Source organism: Alexandromys fortis, unplaced genomic scaffold, assembly GCF_014885135.2.
Source record: "Alexandromys fortis isolate MF-2015 unplaced genomic scaffold, M_Fortis_MF-2015_v1.1 scaffold_33, whole genome shotgun sequence".
NCBI classification, from domain to species: Eukaryota; Metazoa; Chordata; class Mammalia; order Rodentia; family Cricetidae; genus Alexandromys; species Alexandromys fortis.
Genome location: NW_026067917.1, coordinates 14,223,782 through 14,238,987, shown reverse-complemented (window position 1 = coordinate 14,238,987; position 15,206 = coordinate 14,223,782). Strand labels below are relative to the sequence as shown.

The following is a 15,206-nucleotide window of genomic DNA, read 5'->3' as shown; positions in this document are numbered from 1 at the left end:
TTTTTTTTTTTTTTTTTTTTGCCAGCTCTCTACTTGCCTCCTTCCCCATCTCAAAGTGATTTTAAAATGTGTGCTCCTTAAACTCAAGTCTATCGCCTTGTAGCGGAGTGCCAGAACCTAGGGTCCTAGCAGTCCATGATAACATAGCTTGACTTGTTAACCACACACTAGCCCCTTACACAGATGCACACACTGACCCCTCTGTGGTGTACACACATCACCTGTGGGGATCCTACAGGACTGCTTGGGGGACAGAAGGTGACGATTCATGGGGTCCACAGTGAATGGATCACAAAGCCGTAAGGTTGGTAACATAGCCAAGGTCATTAATGTGTATGTCTCAAGGGCAAGCCCCCCTCATCATCAAAAGTCATCTTAACACGTTACAGGTCTCCTAGAATACTATCAGAGAGCAACACTCATTGAATCGAAATCTAGCTGAATTTTTTTTTTAAATTAAATTGTTTAACTATCAACCCATTTTCTTAAAGAAGCCACTAGCCTCTGAACCCAGGGGAGTCTGGGGTGACTTGTGAGGAAGCTGGGAGTGTATGCTCCCCAGACGTCCTCACCTACTCTGAATTGTAGAGTGCTGGCTTCCTCTGTGTAGCTCAGGGTTGTCCACCACTGCCCAGGTGGGTCTTTGGTACCCGGATCCCACAGGCCTCCGGAAGCTCACGGGGACGGGGAGGAGCCGGAAGAAAGACCTCTAGCACACCTTCCGGGACTCTGGGAGGCTCCTGGTGGCGAGTTCATGTTTAATGGACTAATTAATGACTTGGGTTCCTAGTAACTTATGCTCTACAGCGTGGCTACAAACCCTGAGCCGTCACCAGAGGCTCTTCCGACAGACCCAGGGGCAGGGGCATCATACCAAAATCTCCTCTTTGAACTGTACAAGGTGGAAAGTACCTGGCTTCCCTAGGAAGTCTGGTGAGCAGTCAGGGGTTAGGAGGACTCTGCTCTCCAGAACGGAGCCTACACAACCAGAGGAGGTACTGCAGCTGTCTCTGAGGCTCTCCGTTTCCAGAGAGAAAACCTGAGGAGTGAGGTCCACAGACAAGGCCGGCGAGGCGAGAACATTAGTGAACCTCGCTTCTGGGAGGCCTCTCTCCTTGGGTATATGGAAGCCAGAGGGCAGGGTGTTGATCAGCTACGCCCAGAGTCGCAGACACAGAGGCCTCTGAGACACACAGGGAGAAAGTTGCCCCGCTTAGCCTGCTAGTAAAATACACAGGACAAAGGCAAGCTGGAAGAAGCCTTCAGAAATCTCTGGGAGAGCCCCGAAGTTCATCCTACCTAGGACAAGCTAGAGCGTAGCAGCTTTCGGGCTCAAGGTAGCCCTGGAACCCAGGTACCTCCTGCCTCCCGGCCCCTGTGCTCAGTACAGACTGGCCTTAGGAAAAGACCCGCTGTCAAGATCAGCAGCACTTTCCCCAGGAAGCTTAGAGGCTTGTTGACATTTACAGCAGTTCCATCCTTGGAAATACAAACACTGGGGGTCCTTTTTGGGAGAGAGGTGACAGGGTTAATCTAAGGGCTGGGGGAGGCAGAGAGACAAAGGCCTTGAAACCGTGGTGAAGCCAACCAGATTAATAAGAGGAAGGGGGTGGGGTGGGTGGTAGACCATTAGGAAGACAAAGAGAAAATCATGCTGGAGCAATAGAAAGGGAAATCTAATATCAACTAGGGAAAAATAAATGGAGATTAGGGCAAACAAATTAGCTTTAATGGGTTCAATGCTAATACAAGAATAACAGCGGAGCTGTGAAAGCCTTTGAGGGGAAGACGGGATAAAGAACCTGGGCAGTCAAGCAGGCAGCGGGAGATTATGCTGGGAAAAGGGGGTGGCCGAAGGAGTCAGGGGAGGGAGAGAGAGGGGAGACAGAGGTGGAGGAGCACAAGGGACAGGAGGCCTAGAAGGGGCCAGTGACCGTAGGTCAGAGGGACGATTAACACTGGGTACCATCAGTAAAGGAACTGGAAGGGACTGAGGATGGGGGCCAAGCCACAGCTGGAAAGGAAGAAGAAAAGTGGTGGGGACAGACTTAAACAGGTCGGAGGAAAATAAACCAATATGGAAGCATAGAGGACAGAAAAGAATTGGATATTTTTTTCCCCTCTCACTGGAAAAAGTCAAATAGTGACATCCTAGACGCCAATCATCTGATCAATGAAGACCTGGAAAGGATTTTAAAGTGGACTTTGGAAGCACACCCGTTGGAAGGTGATGCTGAAGGCCTATTCGCTCTTAGGGAGGGATTGACTCTACATGGAATGACCAAGGAGGCAGGAACCAAGAAATGCAGAGTATTTGCTTGAGGCTCAATTCTGCCCTCTTGCAATGGGCAGCCTTGGGCAATCTATGTACCATCTCTGCTCCTCACCCTGTTGTATGTAAAATGGAGGCAGTGTGCTTTCTACTTCAAGGGCCATTGTGCGAATCAAATGGAAAACGCACTTAGAGGATTGTGCGTGGCTCAGGAAGGAGCCTGTTTCTCAATGCTGACGGCAGTCGTGATTCCTAAGCATTAACTAACCCAGGAAAGGGCTGAATATAGAACATGGCCCACCTCCTTCTTCCTTCTCTTTTCTCCTTTTTAAGGGATCATACTGGTAAGATACACGTCAAGTTTGGTTCTTTTTCAGCAGTAGCCCAACCCAAAGGAAAGCTCTTCATTCACCCTTTGTTTCTCTCCTTCGGCACCTGTACAACCCCCTCTTCATACCCGAGCACTGAAAATGAAAAGATTGAGCTAAGCCTTCTCAGCACCCCCACCCTCTGGTCTGATCCGAGCCAGGGCATCTTCCCCTGCCTTCTAAAGGAAGCCATCTAACCCTACTTGGAGATACTCTTTTGTCTGGCTGAGCTTCAGCCCATAGGAAACCCAGGGTTGCTATCGCTTCTCCCCACTGCCTTAAAGCTTGTAGAGGAGCAGATCCGAGGCAGGCTTCCAAAAGAATGCCCAGGAGTCAATGAGTAACCACCTAGTCATGCACTTCAGGAGGAAAGGGAGCTCTGGCCTTATTCTTGACCCCCAAAGCATCCAGAGCCAAGGTTGTCTCATCACAAAGGATTCTGAAATAAAGAGAACAGAAAACAACCCGGGCAAGAGGGGCAAATGTGGTGGTGGGGGTGGGTATCTGCTACTTGCTGAGATGTGAAGAAGTAAATTGAAACCACTACGGAATGAACCATCCAGAAAATCATACCCTAAAAGCACGGATATCAAGACAGACACAGGAATGGCAAACCTTTGTGGATGGCTTACTGAGTTCAGGTTCAAACAACCTACTTAAGCAGAAGAAAATGAAGTCCCTGCCAAGGTGAAGTGCGGGTTTTCTGGTCTCTGTCCCACACAGCTTCAGAGAATAAAAACCAGTGACTATTTGAACCCCATCCAGGAATCATTGCCGAAACACATGATGGGAAGCTGCTCCTCAGTGGCCGTGTCCATGATGGACTGCTAACTCGGCCAGCTGGTGGGTAGCAGAGGGCTGGAGGCCTTCCTTCTTGTTCTAGGTGGTTGTTGGCAGCATTCATACAGCAGTATCTGCTGATCTAGATTCCAGATCTCTGAGAGCCAATCACATGCCTCCAGCGGCATCTGAGCAAACCATCGCAATGCAGCTCCAAGCCCCGGGATGGAGCTGGAACTCCCTTCTAGATTCTGACATCAGCTTTTCCCTTCCTTTGTTTCCTCCAGCCCTGGGACAGTGGCTGCTTCCTATGATTGCACATCTGTTAATCAAGATGTTCGGACCAGAAGTATTTCAAATTTCAGAGCTTTCTAGATTTGGGAGTATTCGTGTGTGTGTGTGTGTGTGTGTGTGTGTGTGCGCGCACACACACACACACACACACAATCTTGAGGATGAGACCCAACTCTCATCATGTCATCGTGGTATTTGCTTATGTTTCCTATACTCCTTATACATATAAACTGAAGGCCATTCTGTGTGAGGTTTCCACGCATCTGTGTTTTTGCTCACGCCCTTCAGAGAAGTCAGGTTGGGAACATGTAGCTTGTTGGTACTGAAGAAGTTTATGAGCTTTGAAAACATATTGTACTTGGGGAATTTGGATTAGGGATGATCGACCTGCATTTCGGAGATACTTCGGTTCTTTCTTTGTGCTTGTGTATCCCTTGACACTCAGGGAATTCTGTTAAAAACCCCTCTGCTGGAATTCCTAGGAACAGGTGTCTGTCTTGTGACCATACTCTGAAGGATGCTACCAGAAGAAATCAGGGGAAATCAGGTTCTAGGACTGGATTGTCCTTGCCTTTGTCATTGTCCTTGAAGGCAGTGGTGAGCTCCTAGGCAACGTGAAGCTGGGATACTTCTTTTCTTTGTTACTGACTGAACTGCAGTGGGCACAAAGCAGCACTTCCCACAAAGGCAGGAGACAAACATTTCTCCACAGCAGGTATCTGAGTTCTCAGATAACTTAAGATAAGTTAAAGGTAACTTCCTCCGCTAATCTACTGTCTCCTTGGCTTGGGCTGTGACTCGGGGACCTTCTCCCCAACAGAACTGTAAATCACACAAGGCCAGAGCTGGGTGGTCACCCCACCATTCTTCATGGGACCTTTGCAACCAGAGTTAAAAATAAGAAGCTTCTTAATGGGGCATTTTAAGACCCACACTGGTGCAAAGTTGTAATAGCACTTCTTTCTCCTCAGTCTCCATCAGAACATGCAGCCACACTTTTCCATAAAGCTGGCTCCTCACAAAAGTCTGGACCCAGAAGGGCTCATACACTTAGTGTGAGCATCAGAGGCTTGGTGTTAGAGCCAGTAGAAAGGATGCTGCATTCACTGCCTAGGTCCTCAGCAACAATGAAAACCTCACTTTTCTTAGACTGTGATATGTGGAGCTCCTTCTTCAAATACTTATGTCTAACAGTCTGTGGGAAACAGACTGTTGAAGGCAAAGTCTATGCAGTCTTTTCTAAACCTCCTGTGGCTCTGCCTTCTTCCCTCCTTTTCTTTGTTCTTCCTTGCTTCCCTTCCCTTTTTCTTTTTCCTTCTTCCATGTTCCTTCCCTCTAATGATGAATTAAACAAGCATGACCTGGTATCACTGTGTACTAAATATTATTCAGTAATAATAATAAATAATAATAAAGCATCCTCCAAGAAGCAGTCAGTCTATGCAGTGGGCACAGTCAGTAACGTTGCACTTACAGTTTGAAAAATGTAGTACCAGAGCTTGGCCCTGGCTCCTTTAACAGAAAAGACTAGAGGAAGTGGGCAAGAAAAGACACAGAGGACTTCCTGTAGGATGTTAACTCTTAAGATATAAATGAAATCGATCAGGAGAAAGTAAGGCATTGGAACTCCAGGCATTGGGGATGGCATGAATGAGGACTCAGGGCAGGACTTGGGTACTATGACAAAAATAGTAAGCAATTATGTATACTAGGACATTGATTTTAAGGCTTAGACAGGTGAGCAATGAGTCATGAGAGAATAGAAAGGTCATGGTGGGTCTTGTTTGCTGAATTTAGAAGCTTGGCGTTACCATGATGGAAAGGACACCATGTGTTTTCTTTAAACATTCTTAAACGTGGGAGTGGTCCACACAGACACGAACATGGGAGTGGTACACGCAGACATGAACATGGGAGTGGTACACGCAGACATGAACATGGGAGTGGTACATGCAGACATGAACATGGGAGTGGTACACGCAGACATGAACATGGGAGTGGTACACGCAGACATGAACATGGGAGTGGTACACGCAGACATGAACATGGGAGTGGTACACGCAGACATGAACATGGGAGTGGTACACGCAGACATGAACATGGGAGTGGTACACGCAGACATGAACATGGGAGTGGTACACGCAGACATGAACATGGGAGTGGTACACGCAGACATGAACATGGGAGTGGTACACGCAGACATGAACATGGGAGTGGTACACGCAGACATGAACATGGGAGTGGTACACGCAGACATGAACATGGGAGTGGTACACGCAGACATGAACATGGGAGTGGTACACGCAGACATGAACATGGGAGTGGTACACGCAGACATGAACATGGGAGTGGTACACGCAGACATGAACATGGGAGTGGTACACGCAGACATGAACATGGGAGTGGTACACGCAGACATGAACATGGGAGTGGTACACGCAGACATGAACATGGGAGTGGTACACGCAGACATGAACATGGGAGTGGTACACGCAGACATGAACATGGGAGTGGTACACGCAGACATGAACATGGGAGTGGTACACGCAGGCATGAACACGGGAATACTTGCAGACATGGGTTGGGATGTACTGATTTCCAGCTGTGTAACTAGGAGTTGTATGGGGAAGGCAGGCAGGACACCGGTGAGCCCAGGTTCCACTCCTGCCTGTGTGGGTTATGTGTCAGCTATGAGGGTTTTTTCTTTGATCACCTTGAAATGATTCCATCTCTCATTCCCCCGTCATTATTCATTAATTCTGCATCCATTGTGTCCTTGTGTGCATCTTACATATGAATCAAACATTTGGCAAATGAATAACTCTTCTTAGACTCTCTGTTGCTGGACTACATGCTCCATGAAGGTAGGGATCAATTTTATGTTCTCACTTCAGTGAAAATGTTTGGTTTGTCATGGTGCATAGGACAATGTCGAATACGTGGGTCTTTGAATGCTGAAGGCAGCTAGAAGATATTGGTATAAATATTTATGGATAGGAATGATGTCATCTGGTGAATATTCTATATGGGAAATGGAAGAGGCTCGAAGCAGTTGGCTAATTCAGATGGGATATATTTATTTAATACGTTACATAATTTAACAATAAACTTTTAACAGAAATACTTTTGATTGCATTTGGCTTTCAGTCTGGTAACAGATGAAGGTCATTTTTCACTTATATAACTTTGCAAAAATACTTGGGTCATCCCATACACCCTTCTCCTCATTCAAATTTTTCCTGACTGTGAACGTTTCCCTCATCATTTTTAAACAAGTTCCTCAAAAAAAAAAAAAAAAAACCCATGATGGATGCTGCATTTTTGATGAACACTATGCAACAAACATAAGGAATGCTAGGAAAACATCCAAAAAGAGGCTCAACCTAGTCTGTCAACAAAAAGTGAAGTCTCGAGGACAGTGACTTGAGGTAAACAGGAGCTAATGAGACAAAAGGAGAAGACAGAAGTTCTGAGTGGAGGTAACGCACGTGCAAAGGCCCAAAGGCAACACCAGCACTGACAGTAGCCAAAGACCAGCGAGGAGACTTCAGTAGAAAAGAGCACGTGATGCGGCCGTAGGGGAAAGGGTAGCACAGGGCTGTTGTCTTCGGCCCAGATGGCCTGGGGCGGTGGCAGCTGCAGCGAAGGTGGTGGTGATAATTTATTACTGAAGAGCTTTCTCATAGGAAGCTGAATGCAAAGGGGAAGGGGTGCTCCTTGGTGCTCACGGTGCTATGTAAAGATGGATTATAGGTAAAACCTTGAGAATGGGCTGAAGTGAAGCTGTGCAGAGTGAGAACAGCGCCAGGGTTTGAGAGACGTTGTGGAAAGAGAAAACATGGATGTACCGCAATGGAGAGAGTGACAAGCTTACACTGCTCATATAAGGAACCGGGAGATTGACATGGGAGCCTCTTGAAGAGGGAGAGTCTGGCACCCTCTACCCACACGTCACAAAGTGACGTTTGAGCACATGCCAGGCATGAGACTTGAGAGAGAGCTGAACCCCATAAGGGAAGGGAGGAAATGGGAGAGCCAAAAAAGCAAGTAGGATTACTTCTTAAGGCATTTGGGTTGAAAAGAACGGGAACAGAATTTCCCAGTCAAGGCTAAAATTTTCAGGTAGGGGCTGGAGAGAGCACATAGGTGATAGATTTCGTTTTATTTGTAGATCCAGACTACGAACCTAGTAGACAGTGAATAGTTAATTTTTTTTTTCCAGGAGAGGGTTTCTCTGTAGCTTTGGAGCCTGTCCTGGAACTAGCTCTTGTAGACCCGGTTGGCCTCGAACACATGGAGATCCCTCTGCGTCTGCCTCTCAAGTGCTGGGATTAAAGATGTGTGCTACCACCGCCTGACAAAATGTTTTTTTTTTTTTAAGTAGGACAATAAATTATAGAGTCAGTTTCAAGAGCATTTGAAGTGTGAGCGGTCTATGAGAAATGAATGAGAAAAGTAAAGAGTGGCCTTACTTAGCCACTGCCTCGCTTCTCTGCTTCCCTTAGGAAGACAAATGACAGGCACAGAGACAGACACCAAAGATCAGGCAGGGAGATGGGGCAGAGTGGAGGCTTGTCCTTCCCAGCAGGACAGCTCGTTGTCTCTAAACACAAGGATCTGGTGTGCGCTTAACCTTATGATCTGAAGTGATCTGGTGTACCGGCTTGGTACTAGAACACTTTCCTTAGGTACAGTTTGAGTCCTTGGATTTTTTTTTTATTCCATAAAGGTATAAAGCCAAGAGTGAGAGGTTGGGAGGTTGGAGCCATTGCGGACCTGTAAGCCAGTGTCCCGGGGAAGGGCAACACCAGACTGAGAACACCAGAGATTCGTTAGTATTAGCAAGGCTTATTCTTCATGGAAGGGAAGTAGCGTGGTTTGAAGGGTACCCCAAGGCAGCCTCTGCATCTCTTACTATACAACCTTGCCAAGGGTCCAAACACCTGCCCACCTTGACTCTCTTTGGAGCTAAAGAAAAAATCCCCAGAGAGTAAAATCAGTTTTTTTTTTAACAGCATGGCACATTGAGCTATTGTTATTTTGGGGCGGAGCTCTAAGGAATCAAGATGATAAAAAGAAAAACAGTACTGTAAAATGAAGTTTGAGGGTCCCACAAGAGGGACCCCGAGTCGGGCACTATGTAAACAAAGCCTGGGCTTCTACCTTTGAGGAATTCATAAAGAAATCAAACAGATAAAGCAGTTGGTCAGAAGTCAGTGATATGATAATGGGTGAGGGTGAAAAAGATTGGGGGTGCAGGGAAGGTGTGCTCCTCTTTTAAGTGTTCAACATCAGTTTATGCAATGCGAGCTTCAAGCGATCTCTGTCTCATTCCCCTGTCCTTACTTCTCAGAGCCTTTTAAGTAGAGAAGAAATCACCAGTCTCCTTGAACCTTCTGAAATGGTCATTTCCCCCCGCAAATATTGCTCTATAGCAAACGTCACCTAAAGCTTTAGAGCCTGCCAATCAAGCTAACTCCTCTCTGATCAGGGAAGCTTGCATTTCCCTATCTGAAGACCTCCATACTCATGAGCTTTCTTATATCCAGCCAAGCTTCCTCCTACACATCCCCCTCTCCCCACTCACAGACCTCTAGACATACAAAAGGCCTTTGCTTGGGATGCTTCAAACCTCCTCCTGACTTCTGCTTTCCTCCACTCAGCCTCTGGACCAACCAGGGAGCTCCTGCTTTAACCACTGGCTTCCGACCTTAAGGCCCACCTGCCCATAAAGGTACAAAGCAGCACAAAAGGAACTTAGTTACAGTGGATGTCAGCCCCTCATTGAGGGCAGGAAGGAAGCTTGCACCCACCTCTGGGCATTTGGTGGTGAATCACCCAGCAAAGTCCACTCCCCCACACCGGACACAGAAAATACAAAGGCCCTTCCATAACAGAAGTCAGTTCAAAACCTCAACCCATAGAGGCCACCTTCATAGACAGCCAATTGGCTCTTCCCAATCTTTCTTTCATGAACGATCTATAGAGTTGGTAAGTGGCATTCTGTTTGGTCAAAGCATCATGACTTCACGCAAGGAACCTTTTCCTACTTCCTATGGTCATTTGTTTGTTTGTTTGTTTTTTTTCTAGGCATTCCTTTGATTCCTCTCTGATTGCCTGTGTGCTCTTCCAAGGGACTTCTATCTTAACATGGAGGTTCCTAATTAATCTGATTGTGTCCCCTGAAAGGGATTTAAGCATTTATGTCTTGTTCAAGGTTCCACATACAGGGCTCTGTATTCAAGTCACCACTGACATTTTGCTAATATGTGTTGAATTGAAATGAAAGTCATTAAATACACGTAATGATTACGATTCTTGGTAAAAGGTTGGAGGAGGAGAGGATATGATCTTGTTTGTTTTGTCAGCCATTGCCCAATGCCCAGCCTAAACCAGTGGTCCCACAGTATCAGCACTTACGCAGTCTGGAAGCTTCTTAGAAACACACTTTTTAAAAAGTTTTTATTAATTCTTTGAGAATTTCCTGCAACGAATCTTGATCAGATTCATTTGATTTCCCCCAACTCTGGCCAGATCATTCCTCACCTCTCTATCCACCCAAACCCCATCTATGTGTGTGTGTGTGTGTGTGTGTGTGTGTGCGCGCACGCATGTGTGTGTGCATGCATACATGTGGTGTGCGTGTGTGTATGTGTGCACACACGCTCATCAATTCACTTGGGTCCAGTTTGTGTTGGCCGACTACTCCTGGGAGTCATTCTATTGAAGAGCTAACTTTGCCTTTCCTGTCGGCAGTCAAATACCAGTAGATGCCCAGCCAGGACTGGGACTTCCTGTTCTCTTTCCCTCGTCCATGCCGGGCTTTTGTCTGGCTGGAGTTTGTGTGGGTCTTGTGAATGATGTCATCATCCAGGTGAGTTCCCATGTGCTGCTGCTCTGCTCTGTCCAAGAAGTCGTCCACCACCTCTGTCTCACAGTCTGTCCCCTCCCCGTTCTGCTTAGATTGTTGAACCTTGAGGGGAGGGTGTTATATACATGCCCCATTCTAGGTTGAACACTCCAAAGTAACACATTCTCTTCACAGTGAACAGTTGTGGGTCTCCGACAAACACAAATTCTTGGTTATACCCTAGACCAACTGATTTAAAAACTTAAGGTTGTCCTCAATGGGTTTTTCTTCAATAAACCCTCTTGTGACTCTGGTGTGTGTTTCAGTTGGAGAACTATGACCCAAGCGTTAGAGCCAAGCCAGGGTGGTAGCATTCAACCGTGTTGATGTTATAATGAAAACCTTTATATTTCTATCAAGGCTTTCAGCTAAGGACATGCTTCTCTGCCGTCACCCCACGTTCCCATTGCAGTGACCAGCAGACGCAGTGAGAAATTCTGCTAAGCTCCATTTCATACCAAAGTTCCAAACAACCAAATCTACTCAAATGATACGACTAAAACATACAGAGTCAAGGCAGAACTCTGACTCAAGCCCTTCCTCAATAAAATAACTCCCCAGAGAAGTCACAGTTCAGGGGGCCCGAGATGTGGCTGGTTGCTGTGCAGTGAGCTTCAGTCTGGTCCTGAGGATGTGGGTTTCCAGGATTCTGCGTCAGCCCTTAGGATAATTTAGGGTATAGTTTGTGCTATGTCTATTGGAGAACCACATGAGTAGATTGTGCTTTTCGTTTTGTTTTCGGGCAAAATGCTCAACTTGTGACACCCCTCTCTATATGAGACCTGACTTCCAGAGAGAGAGAGAGAGATTCTAGTGCAAAGATCTGTGCCTCATGTAGTAAAAATTCTGGAACATGGGGACAAAATAGTCCTGCCTACAGTCTTGTACACTTGGATAGCTGTCTGATGTGCCCTGGTGTTCGGTGTCTAGACCCCAAGGGGTCAAAAGGCAACGATGAGGGAGTGAGGGCCCATTTCTCCACTAAGGGCAGCATAGCCAGTGAGGGGTCAGGGGAACAAGTTCAAGAGCAGACGAGAGCCACATTGTCCATTGCCTGGGCTGGACTGAAAGTCCCCAAGACATCGTCCAATTCATGTAAAAGTATTCACTGGGGCAGGTGGCCTAGGACAGGACAGGAAGAAGCTGTACCTGGAAAATGGACCACCATGTCCCTCATGCTTGGTGTGCAGCCAGTGCGTTTTTCCTCCTGATTTAATGCCCAGGACAGCGGCTTTTGACCTTGTTTGTTTGTTTGTTTTAAGGGAAATTATCTGTTCTGTTGAAGACATTATGAGTCCCTGAGGAGAAATTGGGAGGCGGTTTCGAATGTGCTAAGTCAGTGGGTGATAATGGGCACAGTGTGCCCAGCAAAGACACTTCCTACCCTTCTCCATGCATATGGTTAACTGGTCACACTGGCCTGGCATCAACTTTCCCTTCTTACCAGCTGACTCGCTATGACTTTCCGTACAATACTGGCTTCTTTGCAGTCAGCTTCAGGGGGTCCTGAGCATTTGGGCTCAATCCATTCTGCTCTACCAACCTCTAGAGTTCTTAGATCTTCCCATGCTAAGTTAGATCGCGAGATCCAGTCCTTGGTGTGAAGAGACGCTAGTCATGCCTAGGCAATGACACTGTCATCCTAAGGTTGTAGGGACAGGGTCAGCTCCAGCTGTCAATCAAGGACCCATACAGCGGCAGCAAGGGTTGGAGCCCTAAGCTTTGTTTGGATTCTGGCTGCTCTTCACATAAGCTGAGTCATTCAAGTCAAGCCACTGAAATGCTCTTTATGGTCTTCTGGAAACTGGACTTCTCCATTCTGAAACTAACCCACTGTGGATCGTAGAGTTGAAAGTATCGCAAATCTCACAGACTCCTACCCTTTCAACCTCAGAACCTTTGCTTGTACTATTCCCGTGGCTCAAACAGGATCCCCTTTCTCTCATCTAACACTTCTTTGTCATGAGTCTCAGCCTGAACTTTTCTAAGAGCCCCTCTGTGCGTCTCTAACAGAGTCTACCAATTCAGTAATTACCTCTCTGAGCAGGAGATTCCAGGAAGGGTCATGAGGGATCTGATTAGCTGGTCTAGGCTCCTACTGTAATAAGCCCCGTCAGGTGGGTGCAAGTATGCAAATGGCTGTATTCACCTTGGGGCTTCAGGACCTGCTAAAGCACCTGTCACACACTAGGCATTCAGTAGATATGGCTCTGTCTAGCTGTGTATGATCAGAATGAAGTGTAGACTCAGTCTAGAGGGGAGAGGTCAATCAGGGAAGCAGCTAAGGCTTGGCTTGCCATGTACTTACTCTACTGCCTCTACCCCATCCTGATGCGGGGCTATGGACTCACGGATGTCTTCTAGTGAGGTCTCTGTTTGCTGTTTTCAGTTCTCTGACCTGTCAAAGAGAGAAGAAAACTTGGGGTTGCTCAGGAGAGACAACCAGACAGGGCCTAGATCCTTCTGACCTGCCTCAGCCAGATACTCTCTTCTGCACTTCTTTTGTGTTCTTGTTACAAAACATGGCTCTCTAGCTGGGCGAGGGGGCTCACACCTTTAATCCCAGCACTTGGGTGGCAGAGGTAGCAGGATCTCTGTGAGTTGGAGGTCAGCCTTGTCTGAGGAGTGAGTTCCAGGACTGCCAGGGCTACACAGAGAAACTATGTCTTAAAAACTAAGGGGGTGGGGGAAGGTTCTGCAGTTTAAGAGGCCTAAGACAAAGGGAAAGACAGCTCGTTTCATCCTGTGCCTTTATTTTAATGAAAAAAGGATCTTCAGGGGGAGGAGAGATATTTTCTCCAGTGTCACTCAGTGAGCTGAGTGTATCAACTTAAGAACAGCCTGACTCCTTCATTCCTTTCGTGTCTGCGGATGAAGAAAAATGGGGGAAAGAGAACACTGACAGAACTTGACATAAAGGGCTGGGCTCTGGAGGACATGGAGCGGATCTAAAGGGTCACCAGACAAGAGATGTGCTCCTTTTGTATCCTCACATGTCAGATGGGGCGAGCTGCTTGTACCACTTGGGCCAGCCTTTCCAGGAGGCGTGTTTCTCAGCAAGGTGGGGGGCGCATGTAGAGGGAGAGCTGGCGGAACTGACCGTGGAGTGCCCAGACATGGTCACACGCGGTACTCATACGGCTATTTCTACCCAACCATTTAGCGCCTGGTTCTGACCATTGTCCTTGACAATCCTGTCTTTTCAGGCCACGGAGGGCTGAATCAGTTAGGAGGGGCCTTTGTGAATGGCAGGCCTCTGCCGGAAGTTGTCCGTCAACGCATTGTGGACCTGGCCCACCAGGGCGTGAGGCCCTGTGATATCTCGCGCCAGCTCCGTGTCAGCCATGGCTGTGTCAGCAAGATCCTGGGCAGGTAAGCACGAGATTGACCACACACCGCCCCCCCCCCCTCCCCGCAAGCCTTGCACTGCGGGCCCACCCACGTACCACGCGGTCTTACGTGTTTCAAGACACAACTTTCAGAGAGTCTGTCAGAGAAGCCATGAGAGTGCTTGATAAAATTCACAGCCCAATCCTGCTTTTGTAAAATGTCCAGGAAGAACAAAGCTCAGAAATAGGGAGGAATGAGAAGCATTGATCTGTAAGGCTCCGCGTGGTGGCTCACAGCCCTGGCTGTGCCAGGGAACTCTAAAGCCTCACAATAAATAAGAAGGTCATGGTCTGAACTCCAGCACAGACAAAAGGAGGGAATGGACTCATTTATGTATATCCGTAATACCTCACTCACGTGATTCTAATTCTTTCAGTTAGGGCTGAGAACCACAGGGCACAGATTCAGAAGGACAAGGACTATCAAAGTCTGTGACCCTTGCATTAGAAATAACCTTAAGTAGAGAATTTGAAAATTCCAAAGTCCCATGTCCTGTCCACCTTACTTCCTAACCCGTCACACACTGACCCTATGTAGATTTAAGGCAAGCTCTGCTTCAAGGAAGTAAAGGGGCTGGGCTAATGGACCTTAGAGAACCCTGGCTCTATGCCTGAAATTATTAGAGGGGAAGAGAGAGGCCTTTTCTTAGGGCCAAGAAGAGAGTACTAGTCAGATGATTGCAGAGTCAGATGAGCTCGGAATGGCGATGACAATGGCGTTTATAAAGACCATTTTATTCATTGGCAGAAGAGACTAAAGACCACAGGAGGCCAGAGGGCATCCAGATCAAGCCACGTATCTATCAGCCAGCTAGTTGGGAGGTGGATAGGTTCTGGAGGAGGAGGAGGCTCATCTTCAGGGGCTGAATCAGGCCAGAGATTCCAAGCGAAGCCAGACTTTAGAGTCTGGGAGAAGCAGCTTCATCATGAACCATGGAACCTGGTAGAAAACCAGAGGGCAAAGGGTGAGGGGACAGATCAGATTGGACAAGACAAAGGTGAGCCAGCAAGAAAGTAGCGGGGTCAGGGACTCCAGCTGGCTTCCCTGGCTGAGGCCAGGAGAGCAAAGGAGCAGAATTAATTATGCTAAGAGAAGGAGGAAGGGAGAAAAGAAACTCTGCAGGCTTGTGACTTCCAGAGTCTTGTCTTCTTTCTCTTCTCTCCTCTCCTCCTCCTCCTCCTCCTCCTCCTCC

The 15,206-nt window shown here is 47.4% G+C and overlaps 1 protein-coding gene across 8 annotated transcripts in view; it reads left to right on the top strand.

The window, feature by feature from the left end:
- Nucleotides 1-15,206, top strand: part of Pax8 (paired box 8) — a 59,933-nt gene that overhangs the window by 20,100 nt on the left and 24,627 nt on the right. For all 8 annotated transcript variants that reach the window (XM_050139936.1, XM_050139938.1, XM_050139931.1 and 5 more), the window contains exon 3: nucleotides 13,831-13,996. In XM_050139936.1, the coding sequence (XP_049995893.1) occupies nucleotides 13,831-13,996 (166 nt within the window). The remainder of the gene's footprint in view (nucleotides 1-13,830; nucleotides 13,997-15,206) is intronic.